General features: G+C 34.9%; 1 protein-coding gene across 2 annotated transcripts in view; it reads right to left on the bottom strand.

The window, feature by feature from the left end:
• The window catches only part of NELL1 (neural EGFL like 1), an 842,535-nt gene that overhangs the window by 610,305 nt on the left and 212,791 nt on the right, over positions 1 to 19,439 (bottom strand). For both annotated transcript variants that reach the window (XM_031941958.1, XM_031941959.1), the window contains exon 12: positions 14,992 to 15,120. In XM_031941958.1, coding sequence (XP_031797818.1) covers positions 14,992 to 15,120 — 129 coding nt within the window. The remainder of the gene's footprint in view (positions 1 to 14,991; positions 15,121 to 19,439) is intronic.

The raw sequence follows: 19,439 nt of genomic DNA, 5'->3' as shown, positions 1-19,439 counted from the left end.
CAGATGTCTCTAAATCTCTACCTAGAGGTTTGATGCTATGTATACAGAGCATCTAAGTAACTGATTCTCATATGATTTCTAACTGACCATTAGTACCAAATCCCAGATCGTTCTATTTTCCTACTGCCACCATTTTAGACCAGACCCCATAAGCTCCTGCCTGAATTATAGCCATTTTTTTTTTTACCAGAAGTAGCCTCCACTGGGATTTCTCATGTTTTAAACCCAACTGACATCACCATCAGACTAATTTTCCAAATATACAGTCCTCATTAGGTCCCCAACCCCAGAAATGAGCACCTCTAAAAGCTCCTGAATTTGCATATGAAAGCTACTACAGTGTAGCTGTCCTTTCTTTATCTAAAAAGGCAGCATCCTTTTATGGGAAGGGTAGGTTAAAATCCTGAATTTACTATTTGCTATCTGTGTGACTTCAGACAATCCCAGACCTTCCTGGGACTCAGTTTCTCCATATGTAAAACAAAAGAGCTAATCTTGAACTTTAAAGTTCCTTCTAGCTTTATACATATATCATCCTATAAACTTCACCACTCCTTTCTACACAGCATATATTTTGATCTCTTTATGCTCCTCTTTATTTGCTCTGTGAATAAATGCAGTTTCCAACACTTATGTTTTTGTTTATTCTTGTATTCTCCATCTAAAACATTACTGAAGTCTCGCCTTCTCCATGAAGCCTTTCTTGATAATTTCATTTTATATATATATATATATATATATATATATATATATATATATATATATATATATCCCTTCCTAATAGCCCACCCTCACTTTCCACAAATTTGGGGCAATTCATACACTAAGTCAATTTATTCAATTTGTCATTTGATTTTATGCTGATGTGTTATTTTCTAATTCATTCATTTCTGTAAGACCTGATACTTCATCTCCTGACTCCATGCTTTAGATTTGTGGAATGCACTGCTACTTCCCAACCCTAAGCTCTTAGGAAGAGGGATCAGTGATCCACAATATTCCCTAGTGTGGTTTAAACCAAATCAAAATATAATTGGGAAATATTTAACAAAATAAAAATACAATAAAATACAGATAATATTAATATATGGTTTTCAAAATCAATAGACAGCCCACAGAGATCATTGTGTATGGTTTTTTGAACTCTCTTTCCATATGATTTCAATGCCACTGGATTAGAATGTCTACTTGCTTTCAAAGCTTAGTTCAGTTTCTACCTTTTATATAAGCTTTTTTTAAATATCTCCTCCCATTTCTAATTCTTTCCTTCAAATTGTATTTTTTTTATTTTTAATATATTTGTGTGTGTGTTCATGCTGTCTTTTGCAATAGATTGCAAGCTTCTTGAAGTCAGGTATTATTTCATTTGTGACTTTGTATCACCAGTACATTCACCTAGCACCTGGTAGATGCTTAACAAGGCTTGTTGATCAAACTATTACCTAACAGCATTGAAAGCTCTCTGCAGTAAGGAATCATGCCATTTACTTCTACTGATTTTTCATTCACTTATTACATTCTTGCTACATTTACAATGCCTAGTAGAGTCTTAAGAAATATCAAAAAGACTAAAAGTTGGGAAGTCTAAATTCCCAATTCCAACGCTATCACTGGCTATCTATGTGACCTATGACTGCCCTGAAAAATGAGGAAGGGGTGGATTAGATAATACCCATGGTACCCTTCAACTCTGGCAGTCCCTAGTTTATGGAACCCAATTTACAAATGACTGATTTATACGCATCTCCTTAGCCACCACCTAGAACCCACTAAATCCAACACAACACTGCCTAAGATATTGTTTTTATAAGGAATGTACAGCTCACTTGTCAAATGCAGACTTGCTGAACTTCAATATTGTGATAGAATGGGGCTAAGCAATGGTACAAGAAAAATATTTGAGGTTCAACTTTCTCAGATGAAAACAACTAAGCCCAGGAGAACGTCAATGATTGGCAAAGGTAGTGTCAGTTTAGGGATCAAAACCAAGGTGAACTGACTTTTATTCTTACTGCCTTCTTTCATGTGGCCTTCTTTCTCTTTTTAGCCACATAAAAATGCTAAGTATCATATTTAATACAAAATGTCTTTCAAAGGAATACCATAAAGTTCTAAAACACTATGTATTATAAGTCAAAAGAAATATTAATGGGATGTTCTTTTAAAAGTTAAAGGTAGTAGAAGGACATCCTTGTCATAGTCTAGTCACCATGTATTTTCATGTTTCCTTCAGGAAAAAAACCAGGAAGTGCAGCAAGGAATAATCACCAAATGGGGCTTGGGGACAATTTAAGTCAACAGAGACATGAGAGCTGAATGATAGATGGAGAATTGGGAATCAAAGTACCTCAAGGGAATGATCAAGCACCACTTTGCCATATTGTTTTCTTATTGTCTGTATTAGCCCTTTTCCAAATCTCCACACTGGATGATGACCAATACATCTATATAAAACTTAGCATCTAGGATAGCACCTGGCAAATAAAAGCACTTGCTTTTTGATTGATTGATTAATAGACAGAACTTATGCAACATAGAGAGAAGAGATTTTATGGTTCACTGAGGAGAGTCAGTGTGAGTCTATCAGCCAGGGCACAGATCTTATAAATTATAAAAGTCCCTGGAAACACTGCCAATGTTCTACTCTCAGAAGGAAATAGCAGAGACAGGTAAAAATGTGGGGGTTCATTTCCCTACCCCTGACTTTCTGATTTCCCTCTTGATATCCCTGCTAGGAAATATGGATAGTGAGACTGTCTAGACAGAAACCAGAGAGAATCTTAAATCCAATGAGGACAGCCAAACAGAATGAGACTGAGAACTGAGTACTCATTTCCTCCAAATTAAAAGATAATACAATCCCTCAAGTACTGTTGGAGCCACTAATAGGGAAAATGACACCTGGCTCAACAGAGCAGCTCTGTATTAATTTTTTGAGCCCAGTAACTGATATAGACTGAAAAACTCACCAAATATGACCTCCAAAACCTCAGACAAAAATATCATTTCATTGCCCTTATCCTGCTAAGTAGCTTCATGGTGACCCATCTAGGCTACTTCATCATTCTCTTTTTGCTTTTTTTTAGTACTTGACACCTCATTATTCAGACTAGTTACTTTGAGACTCACATTTAACTGGCAAAAATGGTCAGCTAACTGAGACCCAATAATCATTCAAATGAGCCTGAATTTGATCCTGTAGAAAATGGGCAGACACAGAAGGATTTTAAATCAGTGAGCAATTGTTTCATAGAAGTATTTGGAGTCTAAATTAACAGTCTCCAAAATATAATATAGAACCCAGGCTACAGGGATTCTGAGAGTGTTATACCTTGGTAATATGTGCATGAATAACTGGAACAAAATGGATATCATGGATCCCTCTTCATTAACTATAAATACACCTTCACAGGGAGAGATAGAGATGATCTGGTCCCATCTCTAATTCTATTCAAGAATCTCCTTGATAACATCCTTCACAACTATAACCCAGCATCTGTTTGCATACTTTCAAAAACAGAAGTCTCATTCTTTAATAAGTCACTCCTCTCTATTCTGGAACAATTTGAAATCTCTTCCTTATGTTGTATTCATCTGAAATTTTCCTCCCTGTGACATTCAACCATTGCTTCTAGTTTTGCTCCCTAGAACTATATGAAACATTCTTATCTCAATCACAAGTCCCTTCAAATATGTGAAATAGCAAACATGAGGATGATTCCAAGCCTCCATTTTTTTGCATGATAAAATTCCAGATTCCTCATGTCTTCACCATCTCTTATTCACTTTCCTCTGAATCTATTTCAATTTGTCTGACCACAGATGTGGTACCTGGAACTACATTTGACACTCTATATTTGCTCTGGCAAAAACATACAGTGAGATTGTGACCTCTCTTACTTTTTACATTATTTTTAATAGGGTTTAAGATCACATGTCATCTGCCTACTACATCATGGATTCCATGAGGTTTATTGAAGGTAGCTGAGGAAGCATCAAGAGTGTTCCTGCTGACAGGGGTTGGAGTGAACCTCCCATCCTATCGACCTTTTGTAGTTTAGTATAGGCAGAGGTAGGTCAAGGTGCCTTTTAGATGACAGAAATTTGAGAACTATAGGAATGGGGACATGAGGTGTTTGAGTTTGAAGGCTGAAAGAACTCATGCTGCCTTTGAAGGTGACGAGGTCAAGCCACGATCTTTTCTGTCTAACTTGACTTCACAGATATCACCAAGCATTAAACCCTTAAAAATTCACAAGTTATATGTGCTGCTTCCTACTGTATTGTCCCCAGTAGGCTCCCCTCCCCACTTAAAACATAGAATTCCTTCCTCAGGAGGCTTTCTTCTGACCACTATTTTGAATTAGCATCAGTCCTCAGATTCAGCCTCCTTCCTTCCTTCTCCCAATGTCTGGTTCTCTTTAGACTCAGAGAAGAAGCCTATTAAAAATCCAACAGTCCATAATGATTTAGGGTAGAGAGAATCCTATTTCCTTCAAGTCTCCAGCAGGGTGTTCAATTCCACCTGGAGACCCAGAAGCTCAGAAATGTTTTCACCAGAAAAAGAGAACAAGAAATAAACCCACTCAATAAAGCTTCTTTTAACTTTCTTTTCTATTTAAGAGTTCTCTATTTCCTTGAGACTTTGGTTATTCCGAACCTTTCTAAGTCATTATTATGCAACGATATTTTTACTTGTTTTAAACAAAATTCTCCATCCTCCTTAGATACGATTTAATATCAGTATATTATTCACTTCCTTAAACAAAAATTTAATTCCATTTTTAGATAATAATACATCCCCCTCAGTCTTCAACCTTTGAAAAATTTTAACCTTATGCAGCAAGCCCCAGCTTGCTGGGGGCAAGTTCATCAGCTGCAGAATATTTTTTACAAAAAGGTAACTTGGAATAGCAGCAGATACATTGAATTCGAAGTCAGAAATCCTGAGTCTGGCTCAATTAATTACAAACCAATATCTAAATGGGGGTAATAATATCCCCCCAATCCTTTAGAGTTGTTAAGAAGACAAAATGAAGTTAATGTAAAAACACATGAATCTGTAAAGTATCATATAAATATTAAGAAAGACATAAAGAAAAGTTCCATATATGCCAAAGTATCAATGACAGGATTTTTTTTTGGTGGTGGCAATAATATGTTTGAACTCAAGTGTTCCTAAGTCCAGACCAAGACTACTATCCACTGTACCATGTAGATGCTTTTCAGATGAACTCAGGAAATACTTATAGACCCCTTGTGTACTACCCAGGACTAATGTAAACCCAATATGGGTATATGAATAAAAAGTAATTATTAAGCCACAAGAAACAACTGATATGGGTAATTCAAAGAAACATTCTTTGTATGAACTGGTGCAGAGTGAAGAAAGTAGAATTGGAATATGGCTTACATAATGATTAACACAAACTAAAAGAACCCTAAAACGGCTAACATTTATGTAGCTATCAGTCATGCAAAACACTTTACAAAATATCTTCTCTCTTTATTCTCACACTAATCTTGGCAAGTGGATACTATTATTATCCTCATTTTATAGATGAAGAAACTGGGGTAAGTCAGATATGTTGAATAATTGCCTTGAGTTAGATAATTATTAAGTATCTGGGGCCATGTTTGAACCCAAATTTTCCCAAGTCCAGACCAAGACTACTGTCCTTTGTGCCACATACATGTTTCCCAGATGAACTCTGGGAATAATTACAGATCCCTAGTGTAAAGATAAAATAAGAAAACTAAAATGAAAATTTTCTTTTGTAGTATTTCTCCCACCCACAGTAAAACGTAGGCTTCTTGAGAGTAAGCACTTTTATGAACTACAATGATCAATCTTGGTGCCAGAGGACAAAAGATGAGACATATCTCTAGTACCCTAATAGAAAGACAAGAGAATAAAGGATCACAGGGCTGCATGTGCTGGCAATTGGTTTTACTTAACTGTTTTCCATTGATTCAAAGGAGGGGGTATGTATGTGGAGTATAGCAGGAAATGACATGCTATAAAAAAGCGTCAATAAAACTTTTTAAAATGAAAAATAAAAGTGTGATTTGAGTTATCTTCAAAAGCATAAAATAGATTATTTAGCATAAAAGAGAATCTTAGCTATTGACTTTTGGTGTGATTTGGTGGAAAACAACAGATGATGCTTACAATCCCACTTATTTTTATATTTTTGACAACATGAAAGTATAGCTCATTAACAGTCATGTAGTAGTCTATTTCTTAAAAATTCTGATATTTGGGGATCCATAAAGGAATTTATTCCAAGTTATGGAATGGGGCATTAGGACTGGAGTGGAGAGGGTCTTCAAAAACTCTTACTGAGTGGCCCCAGGAATAAGTTCAAGGTTTAGAACTCAGGTGACTTTGTACATCACTGACAGTTGCGATATTTTTTTGCTTCTCCATCTGATTCTAAACAGGATTTACGTATCTTCAGAGAATTAACATGTTTTTGACATGTCAATTCTACATTGGAGCAACATATATTGAGCATATAATTGTAATACTGCCTAGTTGGGGACTTTATAGGAAAACTTATCCCTCCCCTATGAGTTTCTTCTAAAGGTATTAGCTTAAGTCAACAACCTTTGAAAAACCATTCTCAGTGAAAATATAAAGACCAAAAAATTCTGTCAAAACTAAGAAATATAAATTGAACATATAATCATAGAACTTAGAAATGGAAAAGAGCTTAGTGATAATTAAATTCATTTTAAAGATGAGGAAACTTAAAGCTGAGCAAATTGAATGATTTGTGCAATGTTATAATATCACTATTTATCTCTATTGCTGAGTTCCTCCTCCTTACTTGGGGAAGGAGACTTGGCCCCCATACCCCATCACAGACCCAGCTTATACTCAGGGTAATGATTTGCTTTCCCAGCATTATAGTCAGGGCTATCAATGAAGATGTGCATCATGATTTTCACTCCAACCTTCCATCCCATCACGTCAACAGGACAACAGCTTCTAGGTACAGAAGAGGTTGAAGGTACGTGGCTAGGGCAATCTTTTTAAGGGCTAGGAACACTAATGAAGAGCATTCAATTGATAAGTGTATTTGATATTAGAACAAGAAGGGAATTCGATAGAAATTGGCTTTCCAGTCATCAGGAGTTTTTTCTCTATTTTATCCACTCATCATTTTGAGATGTTTTGCAATCAAGAGATGTAGTATAATGAAAAGTACAATAGTCTAGAATTTCAGAAAACCTGGGTTCTAGTCCCATCACTCACTAGATCTGTCATCAAGGATAAATTACAAACTCTCACAGGATTATTATTTTCATTTGTGAAATGGAACTCATCCAGTCCCCCTTGCCTGCTTCACAGGGTTATTAGAAGGATAAAATGAGACAAACTAGAAAAAAAACTTTTGCTTTCAGTATCCTTAGTAAAAAAAAAAATAAAGTAAGCTCTTTTTGAGGGCAGGAACAGATTTGCCTTTGTCTTTATACTATAGATGGGAAAAGTGAGGCTCAAAAAATTCAAGTGAAAACTACCCAAAGTCACATAGGTTGTAACGGGGAGGATTTAAACCCAGATCCTTTAACTCCAGAACAAGAACCTCTCCCCTATATCACACACCAGATCAAGAATTTAATTCTGTAAGAGACCTAAAAAGCCATCTTATCCAACTCCCCATCCTTTTACAGGTGAAGTAACTGAATCACAGAAAGTATAAGGAACTTACCCAAGATGAGTGGGGGTAACAGAATATTTAAGACTGGAAATTAGATCATGTTATCATAGAATTGAAGCTACAAGGGACCTCAGAGAATTTGTTTTTTCCTAATCTCCTCATTTTATAAATGGGAAAACTGAGGTCCAAGAAGGTCAAGTGACAACTACCCAAAGTCACATAGGTTGTATCAGGGAGGATTTGAACCCAGATCATTTCACTCCAGAACAAGAACCTCTCCCCTATATCACACACCTTATTCTTGGATACTCCCAATGACCATGAAAGCAAAAACATACCATAAATCTCTACTTTTTAAAGGAAAAGTATATTTATCTGAATTCAACATCTAAGTGGTAAATATTTATCTATTTTTAAATTCTTTTTTTTTTTTTTGGCTAGGCAATGAAGGTTAAGTAACTTGCCCAGGGTCACACAGTTTATAAGTATCTGAGGCTTGAATTGAACTAAGATTTTTCTGATTCTTGGTTCAATAGTTTTCTTAGAATTTAGAAAAGTATTTAATAAAGTTTATAATTCAAAATGGAGATCAAGATAATCATACAAGCTGGATGTACTGCATCCTTTCAGCCTCCACCTCTTACTCCTACCTTTACCCAAGGGCAATGAGAAGAAATAATCTAAATACCCTTTCATATCAGATTTAAAGAAAAATTATTTTGTGGGGCAACTGGGGTTAAGTGCTTTCCTTTCCCCTAGGAAGTGTTAAATATCTGAGGCAGAATTTGAACTCAAGTTCTCCTGACTTCAGGGTATGCTCTATCTAGCTATCTAACTGGCCCTGGGTGGTAAATATTCAAAGAAATAACATCAAAACTAGGTTTTAAATTACACTGAAACCTCCTCACTTCTCAGGAAGATAGCCAATGATATTACTCCATCAGCTATTTATTTTGTCTACACTGCTAAACTTTCCTAATTATTACATCTACTAGTGAAACACTAGTTAAGGCTTGGTCATTGCAGACAATGTCAGACAGAAAAAGATTCAGGCTCTATTGCCTCTGCTTTCTTAAAACATTAAAAAACCAACCAAAGCACTTTTCAGTGTGGGAAATACTCCTGGCTGATTCGGATAAGACAAAATGAAAAGGAGTGCTGTGAATTGTATTCTAGCTGACAAAGGGTTTTATTATCCTCTATTGATTGGTCAGGAGTCCTGATACTGTCTACAGCAGTTTCGTCTACAATTGCAGTTGTACTTAAGGAGTTCCTTAATATAACATATCTCAACTGCGACCTAGGAAGTTAAGAAAAATGGAAAGCCTTTTGTGCCTGTTTTTCCATTGAGTACATGAAAAGTCTTCTTGAGAGAGCCCAACAAGGCATTTAATACTTTGTTTTAATTTATAAGCCAATATTTCTCATCAGGGTAGCTACAAATTGAGTCCATTTTCATTCCATTTCATTGGATTTAAAAATAACTTGTCTGTGACTCCTTTCCAACATCTCGACCTTTCTAAAACAAGATAAACCAATAGCATCCAAGTATAACTCAGACTCCCCCAATTTTGTCATTATTGATGTGCTTCTCTATTATCTACAGGCAAGTAAGATCACCACAAAGAAAGCTTCTGAAGATAAATGAGAGAAAAACACCGACTAAATAAAGCAATAAAAGGACCCTCCAAGTGGGATGAACCTTAACAAACAAACAAAGAAAGTATAAAACCCAAGCCATATCTTTGCCACAAAAGTTGAGCAAGGCAACTTTGAGATAATATAAAAACACTGGGTTTAATGCATCATGAGAAATGTCTTCTTATTTCCTGCTGCTGTTGTTGTTGTTGGGTCATTCAATCCTGTCCAACACTTTGTGACCCAGTAAAACAAAGCAAATGTCCTGAGGTTTTCTTGGCAAAGATACTGGTATAGTTTGCCATTTCCTTTCTCCAATGGGTCATCTTATATCAGAATTCTCCAGCATGACTCGTTCCTCTTGAGTAACCCTGCATGATATAGCTGAGAGTCTTATTAAGCTACATAAGCCCCATGCCAAAGGACTGATCCAGGAGGAGTCTATCAGTAGAACCTCAATCTGAAGCAAGTCATTTACTATCTCTAGACCTCATTGACTTCATCTGTAACCCAAGGAGGCAGACTACATGTTCTATAATCTCAATAAATAAATAAAATGCAGAGGATATCAAAATAAACAATTTACATCAAAATAAAAATGTGTATGTATGTATACAAAATGTGTTTATGGATTCCAGGATAACAATCCCTAATCTAAGGCTTTAAGTTTGCATGTCACATATGGAGTCAAAACTTCACTGATATGTTGGTAACTTATGGAAATGTTTCTCTTTCCCCTTTCACCTTTCCTCCCTGTTCCCCTTCTCCTTCCTTCCCTCCCCTTCTCTCTTTCTCTCTGTCTCTTTCTATCTCTATCTCTCTTCCTTTTCCCCTCTGTCTATCTCTGTCTCTGTCTTTCTGTGTCTCTGTGTCTCTGTTTCTTTCTTTCTTGGTGTGTGTGTGTGTGTGTGTGTGTGTGTGTGTGTGTGTGTAAGAAAGGAGGAGAGAAGAAAGGAGGGAGGGAGAGGGAGAGACAAGGAGACAGGGAGAGAGAAATGAAAAGAGATGGAAGGGAGACAGCGAGGCAGAGAGAGGAGAGATAGAGAAAGAGAGAGACTGAAACTCCTCTAGCAGTTTGGTGAAGTCTATGGACTGCTTCTCAAAATTATCTTAGCTGGATAAAATTCAATACTTAGGATTAGAAAGAAACGGGTTCTATTGAAATAATTACCAAAATAAAAAGTTCACAGAGCACATGTCAGCATTCCTGGTTTATAAGATTCTTATTTTCTATGATATCATAGTCAATACATTCTCCATCATTGCTTTTTTTTTTTTATTCATTTGCCAAGGGAGGGAGGAGTCAGACTTATGATTTAATGATTCAGAAAACTATACAAGAAGCAAGTCCCTCTATAGCAGGGGTCCTCAAACTACTCCCGCAGGCCAGTTGCAGCAGCTGAGGACATTTATCCCCCTCACCCAGGACTATGAAGTTTCTTTATTTAAAGGCCAACAAAACAAAGTTTTTGTTTTTACTCTAGTCCTGTCCTTCCAACAGTCTGAGGGACAGTGAACTGGCCCCCTATTTAAAAAGTTTGAGGACCCCTGCTCTATAGCAATGCAGAACTATACCCTATTCTGCAGCTCAGCATCTTGTTTGGTTTGAACTTCACAGAATACTATGTCCCAGTTCTGGGTATTCCCTGGCTGTTCCCTCAAACCTCAGCCTTACAGTTTCCCTTTATACGTTGTCCTTCCTCAGATGGTAAGCTCCTTGTTGGCAGGACCTGTATTTCTTTTCCTCATTTGTATTCTCAGAGCTTAGCAATGTAGCTGGCACATGGTAGGCACTAATAAATGTTAATTGATTAAGATTTTAAATTATAGTCTTATGGATTCAGCTATAAACATTGGGATATTCTTACAATAAAAGTATAGAGTTTTGTAATTAAGAAAAACTAAGGCATAGGGATAGTAAGTAATCTGTCTAAGGTACCACTTATAGAATGTTATTGGAGGCAGAAACTGAGCCACATCCTCTGCCTCCAGACCCTCTGCTCTTTCTACTGTGTCTCATTGCTTTGATCTGTAAGCAAATAGAGATTGCAATAGATGAATCAACAAACACAGAAAAACTTCAGACCCAATAGCAGAAGCTATAGCAATTTTTTTTTTTTACCAACCCCATAAGGTTCAGGTAAATGAAGGGGAAAAGGAAGCTAATTCCAATGGATAACTAGTATGCTTCTCAGTGTTAAAATCATAACTTAAGCCCATTCAAGGTAATTTTGCTTGTTTGTTCTTTGTTTATTTGCTTATTTCATACAAGGCAACTGGGGCTAAATGACTTACCCAGGGTCACAGAGCTGGTAAATCTTAAGTGTCTGAAGCCATATTTGAACTCAGGACCTCCTAACTCCAGGGCTAGTTCTCTATCCACTGCACCATCTAGCTGGATAGTCATTTCCAAAATTCAGAGTCTGATCTGGATTTTTCCAAGAAAATGAAGAAATAGGACTCAAATTACCCACAGAGGACAATTCCCCTCCGGGAAGTCCTCCTCCAATGCCTTGTCCTGACATGAATATATAATCTTTGGTCTTTTAAGGCTAGACCACAGAGTTCCACCCTGTGATAGTTCCTATCAAACTTCCTTCAGAACAGGGACTATTTTTCACTTTTGTATCCCCAGTGATTAGCATAGAGCCTTGTATATGGTAGATACTTGATAAATGTTTTTGATTGACACTGAATTGCGACTCTGTCTGGCTTTTCCATTCAGGGGGTTGTTTGATGTTAATCATGCAACATGTCAGCAAGTCTATTTTGAACATGTTGTCATTTTACCACAGGCCCAGCAAAGGTTTCCTCATGCAAGGCCCTCCCAATTACAAAGAGATTCATCACTTCCAAGTCATTTGAACTCTTGGGCCTCAGTTTAAACATCTATAAATTGAGAGGGTACAAAGAGTCCATGTGGTTTTCTCCAACTCTAGATATACAATTACATGACACTGTGACTGTTATAAGCCTGCTTTTTTTGTTTGTTGTTTGTTTTTTGCTGGGGGGACACAGTGATTTGAGAAGACTTTCTAAGACAAGGCTTTTAAGTTAAAATCTACAGATATTTTTAGGGGTCTACATATATAGATTTCATGAAATCTATGCACTTGAATAGAAAAAAAATTACTCCTTTGTCTTCATTACCCTTTGACTTCCTTGTAATCTTAAGTATTTATTCCATAAATTTAAAAATATTATTCTGAGTAATAGTCTGTAGACTTCACCAGATTGCTAAAGTGGTCCATGGAACAGTGAAAGTTAAGAAGTCCTGTTTTAAGGAATGAAAAAGTCAAGATCTGAAATAAAAAAATTTGGGTTCAAATCCTGCTTGTAACATTTAATACTGGTGAGACTGAGCATAAAAATCAAACCAACTTGATCTGTGCTTTCTCCATCCACAAAAGATAGCAGCAAAGAACAGGAATAGAATCGGTTGGATAGATGGCTTCCAACTTTCCTTATCACAATATATTTATGAACCTAAAATCAATATATCTACACCAAAAGCCATGGTTCTTTTGAAGTAAGGTTACTGTTGTTAATTTTCTGATGAGAAAAAAAGACAACTTAAAAGCTCCAAAAGACAATACTTTACATTAATGTAAAGTAGTAAACATTGAGAGATTAATAATCACATTTTGGAGGTCAAGGAGTCATGTAAGTATCAAAGACCAAAAAAACACTGATATACTTGAAAAAGAAAACAGTCAGCAAAAATCCAAAAGAACTTAGACACTGGCAACTAACAGGCAAAACTAAAACCTGGTGGGATCTGCCTGCCAAAAGACAAATCTCTCCAAGCAAGAATAAATCTATAAAATTGACCTACCAAGAAAACGAAGGGTGAAAGAAGTACAACTATGCATCAATTGCCATTATGATGCCTGGAGTTAGTGAAGAAACTCTTCAGAGAGGGAACACTAGGAATAGTGCTAAGCCAGGAATTTATCCCTAGCCTTAGTGATGAAAGAAAAATAAAAGAAATTTTCAGGGAAATTTCAAAATAGCTATCATGAAGACTCCAGCTAAAGCAAAATCATCAAAGATGTGTTGAGTTATTAAAAGAATATGACTGTGTATAACATTGCAGATTGAGATTATAATGAGAAAATGGTGAGAAACTCACTGCTCTCAACAAGAATTATTATGAAATAAACACCAAACACCCAGTGCCATTGAGAACATTCAAAACATCTTTGCCATTTTTATCCAGAATAGAACAAGTATATTTTAATGTGGCAAATCCATCCATTGTGTTCATAGTAGTGCAATAGAAACTATGGAATTATAGGAGCAGGTTGTATATTCAAATGCCATTTTACATGCTTATTGTCTGTCTGAACTCAGAAAAGTTATTTATCCCCTTAGACCTTAGTTTTCTCATCTATAAAATGATCGGGATGGACTAGATGTCACCAATGATTCTTTACACTTCTTATGACAGACTTCTAAATGTTAGAAATGAGAATTCAAATAAGTCACGAAGTCTCTCAGTTGGAAGGGAATACTACTAGACCTGAGAACAATCCACTTTACCCTCTACCTGTTGAAGGGTAATACAACCTTTGCTTGAAGACTTCAATCCAGTTTACAATCATCTTTGTTAATCGGGAAGATGGCAGAAAATAATGGATTGATCATATATTATTTGATCATTTCTAATGGAAGAATATGGAACTCTGACCTGCTGCTAGATTCCCCTCAAACCAGCACTCTGGGTTCTATTTTCTCCTTCAATATACCTTCCAATTAGAGTTGAGATGCTCATAAGTGCACCTACCCCACCAACTGAATTTAGACATACAACAGGTTATAGACATGGCTAGTTTATCTTGATATTTCTTCCAACTGAGCATCAGAGCCCAACTGAGCAATGACCAAGAACTATCCCTAATTTACCACAGCAAGTGATGGTCTTGTGCATAATCCTGGTTTTATCTGGGCATTAAACCAGGAATCAGCAAAATTATAAAAGTGTCAGCATCCCAAGGGAGTGCCAACAAGTACCTGAAGACAAGAATAAAGGCTTGTAGGATCTTAGATTCTTCTGTTTCAACCCTTAAGTCTATTTTAAATACCAAAGGTGGCCAAAGAAACTGAAGCATCTGCCTAATATTCATTTCTGACCTATTATTAGACATTAAGAAAACTAATTTTACGAGGGAAAAGCCTTGGCTATATATCATTCTTATAGAGATGTCAAAAATTTAGAAGACAGTTTATATAACAATCACAAAGATTGTATATCACAACTAAGAATGACTCCATTCAGTGGATATTCATCATGGAACACAAGGAATCAGTAATCATCCTGAGCACATTGACATGCACCGTATTCTTAACTTGGCTGGCAATCATGAGACCAGGTTATAATAGAACACTGACATTCATCTACCTCCCACATTCTTTCATTGTTTTGTCTTTCCTGAATTACCTCTAATTATGTTACATTTGTCTTAAGCAAGCTGAAATACTGAGGAACATAAAGAGAGTGGATTGTTATAAGACATCATTTCCATCTGCTTGGTACCACAGGTATGTAGAGGTAATCCAACAGGAATCTTCATTTAGAGCAACATAAAATCTCAGCTTTGTGACAGAGTCTTCCCCATTAATCTTGCACTTGACATTATATTTCTCAGAAGATTTCACTGAAATGGCTGTTAAGTATTGTATTTACCTTCGCAGTATGCAGAGTCTCCTTGGATAGAAATATAACCACTCTTGCATTCACAGGTAGCTTTGGTGTTCCAGTTCTTGCACTCAGAATTTTCACCACATTTGGGTCCTTCTGCACAAAAGTTATGACCTAAAAAAAGGAAGTATATAGAAATTTCATATTAGAACAAAAGAGAGAAAAGACCCTAAAAGATATAAATATGGAACCTAATGCATATATGTATAATATATACATATATTAAAACATATATATATATAGTCTGTATATATATGTGTGTATGTGTGTATGATTATGTACATATATGTGTATATGTTCATATGGATAGATATAAAGATGCTGAAGTTATCTCCTACAAGTACAATCAGGAAATTCTAGTTTTGCCTTCAGAGAAGTATCAAAAAAAGTACAGAAATCATTAACACTTCTATGTAATATTAGCAAAAACCAGAAGGAAGTATAGAAAGGGGAATTCCACCCAAAGTTACCATATAGAGCATAAAATACCTGGGAATTAATTTCTCAAGACACAATCAATAATCATTTAAATATAATTACAAGACACTCCAAAAATAAATAATTTTATGATTAACAATAAATTATTGGAAATATTTTAAGGGCCAACAATAATACTACATTAATTTATATTTTTAGAATTTTACCAAAGTATATAAGGGTTACTTTGAAAAACTAGAAAAAATAATGACAAAATTTATTTGGAGGAAAAGGACGTCTAGAATTCTAAAAGAAGTAATGGATAAAACATAAGTTAAAGGAGTTTGGTATTAAAATAAAAAGTTATATTATTTTAAAATAGAGAGAAATGATAGAAAACGACTTTTACAACTTTAGTGATAGCATAAATTAGTAACCAATCAAATGATAGAGGAAATAATAATAGACAAAATCCTACATAACTAAAAAAATGTTTTATCAACAAAATCAATGATGCTAAAGATATTAGAATAAAAAACTTTGTAACAAACATCTTTGACAATATCTGATATTCAAAATATATAATAAATATGCATATATATGTATATACATGATATGTGATACCAATAATAACAGATAACTTTTATATAGCAATTCAAAGTTTACAAAGCACTTTTACATGTTATCATATTTAATCCAGAGAAATACATTTTAGGGCAGGTATTGTTATCCCCATTTTAAAGATGAAAAGACTAAATCAGGGAAAGATCAAGTTGAACACTCAGGTTTATAGAACTAGCAGTAAGTGATGGGGGTAGGATTACAACTGAGATTTATTTTACTCTAACTCCAGCTTTTTGTCCACTATGCCAACTAGCTGTCTATATATTTAAGACCAAGAGCTATATCCTCAAGAGAAAATTGACCAATATATATAAATAGCTCTAAAAACAATTGTAAACTATCAACCTCCATATAAAATTGTTCCAAATCACTAATAATAAGATAAATGCAAATTAGAATAATTCTGAAATTTAATTTCACACTATCAAATTGGCAAAGGGGATAAAAGACAGAAATAGTCATTTCTGGAGGAGTTGTGTTGGAAGGGAAAACAGGCATATTAATACATGTTAGTAGAGCTGTGAATTGATCCAACTGCTCTCAAAATTAATTTCAAATAGTGCTAAAAAAAATCCCTTAACTTACACCATTTAATTCAACTAAACACAAAACTCAAGTAGGTCAAAGACGAAAATATACCAAAATATAAAAACAATGACTTCAAAAACTATGAACAAAGTATGTGATCATTAATTGGTGAATAATTGAATACATTGTGTGTGAATGTAATAGATAATTATTGCTCTACAAAGAATAATTCAGAGAAACATGGGAAGGACTTTATAAATTGATGCAAGGTTAAGGAAGCAGAACTATTGAAGTCTTCCACCAATGCTGTATCATCAAGCCATGACCTCAGTTTCCACAGAGACATTCTCTGAAGAACGATGGTAGTCAGTCCAATAATAAGAAAGATTATAGAAACATAAATTCATAGGATCTCAGTCCTAGAGCTATAATAATGCAAATGAAAACTAGACAGAAAGGCAGCCAAAACATAATTAATTGTAATGATCAAACCTGACCCAGGAGAATAGATGAAAAGGACTTCTCTTGGCAGAAATGAGAGGAACTAGAGGTACAGAATACTGAATGTGCTGTTATATATTCATCATGTTGGTTGGTTTTACGGTTTTTTTCCCTTTTTGTTACAAAATCCACTAGTTGAAGGGGACAGATATTAACAAAAGATTATGTTATAAAAACAAAAGTTATCAATAAAGTATAAAATAAAATGCTGTGACTCCACCCAATGAATATTCCAGTGTGATAAGATCAATATTTTCCTTGTTCAGTAGCAATAGCAAGTTGATGGTCTGACACAACTTCCCAGACCAAAAGAAAAATAAATATATAGTAAAAGAATACTAATTAAACCCACTTTTTGCCTCCTAGGACAAGGTTCCCATGAGACTGATTATAATCCGTTTTTAAGGAATGCCTCTCTACAACCAGAAGTATTATACCCAGCAAAATTAAGCATAATTCTTTTTCCCCTGAGGCAATCGGGGTTAAGTGACTTGCCCAGGGTCACACAGCTAGGAAGTGTTAAGTGTCTGAGCCAGATTTGAACTTGGTCCTCTTCACTTCAGGGCTGGTGCTCTATTCACTGTGCCACCTAGCTGCCCTAAGCATAATTCTTAATGAAAAAAATTAATATTCAAAATTTGGGATTGTGTTACAAAAAGAACACTCAAAAATTTGACATACAAGATCCAAGAAGTAACATCAAAAACTAACCACAAGGAACTCAAAAAAGGATGAATTATTTACTTTTTATACTTGGAAATGCAAACCATATTCTCTAGATTGTCATCAATAATTGGGTATGCATAGGATAATCTCAAATATATGTTACATGCACATACATACATATTTGTATCTAATCTTAGTCTAGATGTCTAGGGCATGCAGGGGGAGAGAAAAAAGGGGAAAAAAAGGAAATCTACTTGATAACTTTATTACATATTTAAAAGAAAAAGTAAATTGTACAAAAATTTGTATTTTCATATGTAAACTTTTTATTATACTATGTATGAAAGGAAACAGCAATGTTATGAAAATGCTTATTTCCATAAATTAAAAATAAAACAAAAATAAAAAAGTGCTACCTGCAACCAGAGATTTATTTGAAATAGTAAATAACTATCTAAAGGAAGCTTGGCACTCCAGCATTATCTATTCTGACCATATGTTGAAACCATCTGGATATTTGACCAATACCATACCTCTTAGACAAAATTTTTCACGGTCTCTACATCATCACCTGTTTTTCATGATGTTACAATTTATGGATAAATGGGCTATTTTGGACAAATTTAGATTTTCCTATAGATCATAAAATTTAACTTCAGCTATCAGAAATAGATCTGAGATGACCAATCCATCAGAGACTGAGATATTATTCAAAGTCTTGATTTCTATACTTTGTCTGCACAATAGATAAAGACAATAGAAATGGAACTTTAGAGGCTTTCTAGATGAGGAACTAAAGGCTCAGAGAATATGATTTGTCCAAAGTCACCCATTTAGTAAATAACTGAGATTGGATCTGAACTCCAATCTTTCTGACTTTCTCAGAGTCAAGCATTCTGTCCATTACAAGGTGCGGGAAGGTGAGTTATGTATCACAGAAAAATGAATAATGGAGAATGTATCTTTCACAAAAGGGGACCAGGAAGAGTTATTTGCACAAAGCCCATGCTTAATTCTAGGTTCATGGGGGCCATATTATTACTTTCAATATCAAATAGACTGTCAGGTCATGGATATGAGAAAATACTTGAGAATCTATATTAATATTCTTATTCCAATAGTTGCCTAAGGCCTTCCATCACTGTTATATTATCAAACCAGAGCAGCATTCTTTCTTTTAAATTTAAATACAAAATAGGAAAAGAAAATAGAAAAAGAAAAAAGATTATGTGCACACAAGAACATAAGAGAATATTCAAAATATAAAACAATGAATTTTCACTTCAGGAAAGCCTAAATAACTTTGAACATTGTGTTCAGAGTGCAAAAGCATCTTTGTTTCTTTGAAGGTTTTCTTTTGTTCTCTGCTATGCACTTTTTACTTTATTCTTTCTTTTTACCTCTCTCCCCCCAAAAGCTATAATTAAGCATGGAGACATATATGTATATGTATACATGTGTATAAGTATATATGCACATACATAAACATAAATATCTATAATCATACACGTGTACATTTAAATGCACCTACATAAAACCCTATTACTCTGAAGATGGATAGCATATTTCTTCATATACTATTTGTAGTTAATTTGGATATTTATAATAATCAAAATCACTTATTCAAAGTTGTTCTACCTTATTGTACTGTTTCCATGGTAGCCAAGTTGTAGGAGAATTATTTATAAGGTTGGGGT

Source organism: Sarcophilus harrisii, chromosome 6 (assembly GCF_902635505.1).
Source record: "Sarcophilus harrisii chromosome 6, mSarHar1.11, whole genome shotgun sequence".
Taxonomy (NCBI): Eukaryota; Metazoa; Chordata; class Mammalia; order Dasyuromorphia; family Dasyuridae; genus Sarcophilus; species Sarcophilus harrisii.
The sequence above is the reverse complement of the archived record's forward strand: the minus strand, read 5'-3'. Positions and strand labels throughout refer to the sequence as shown.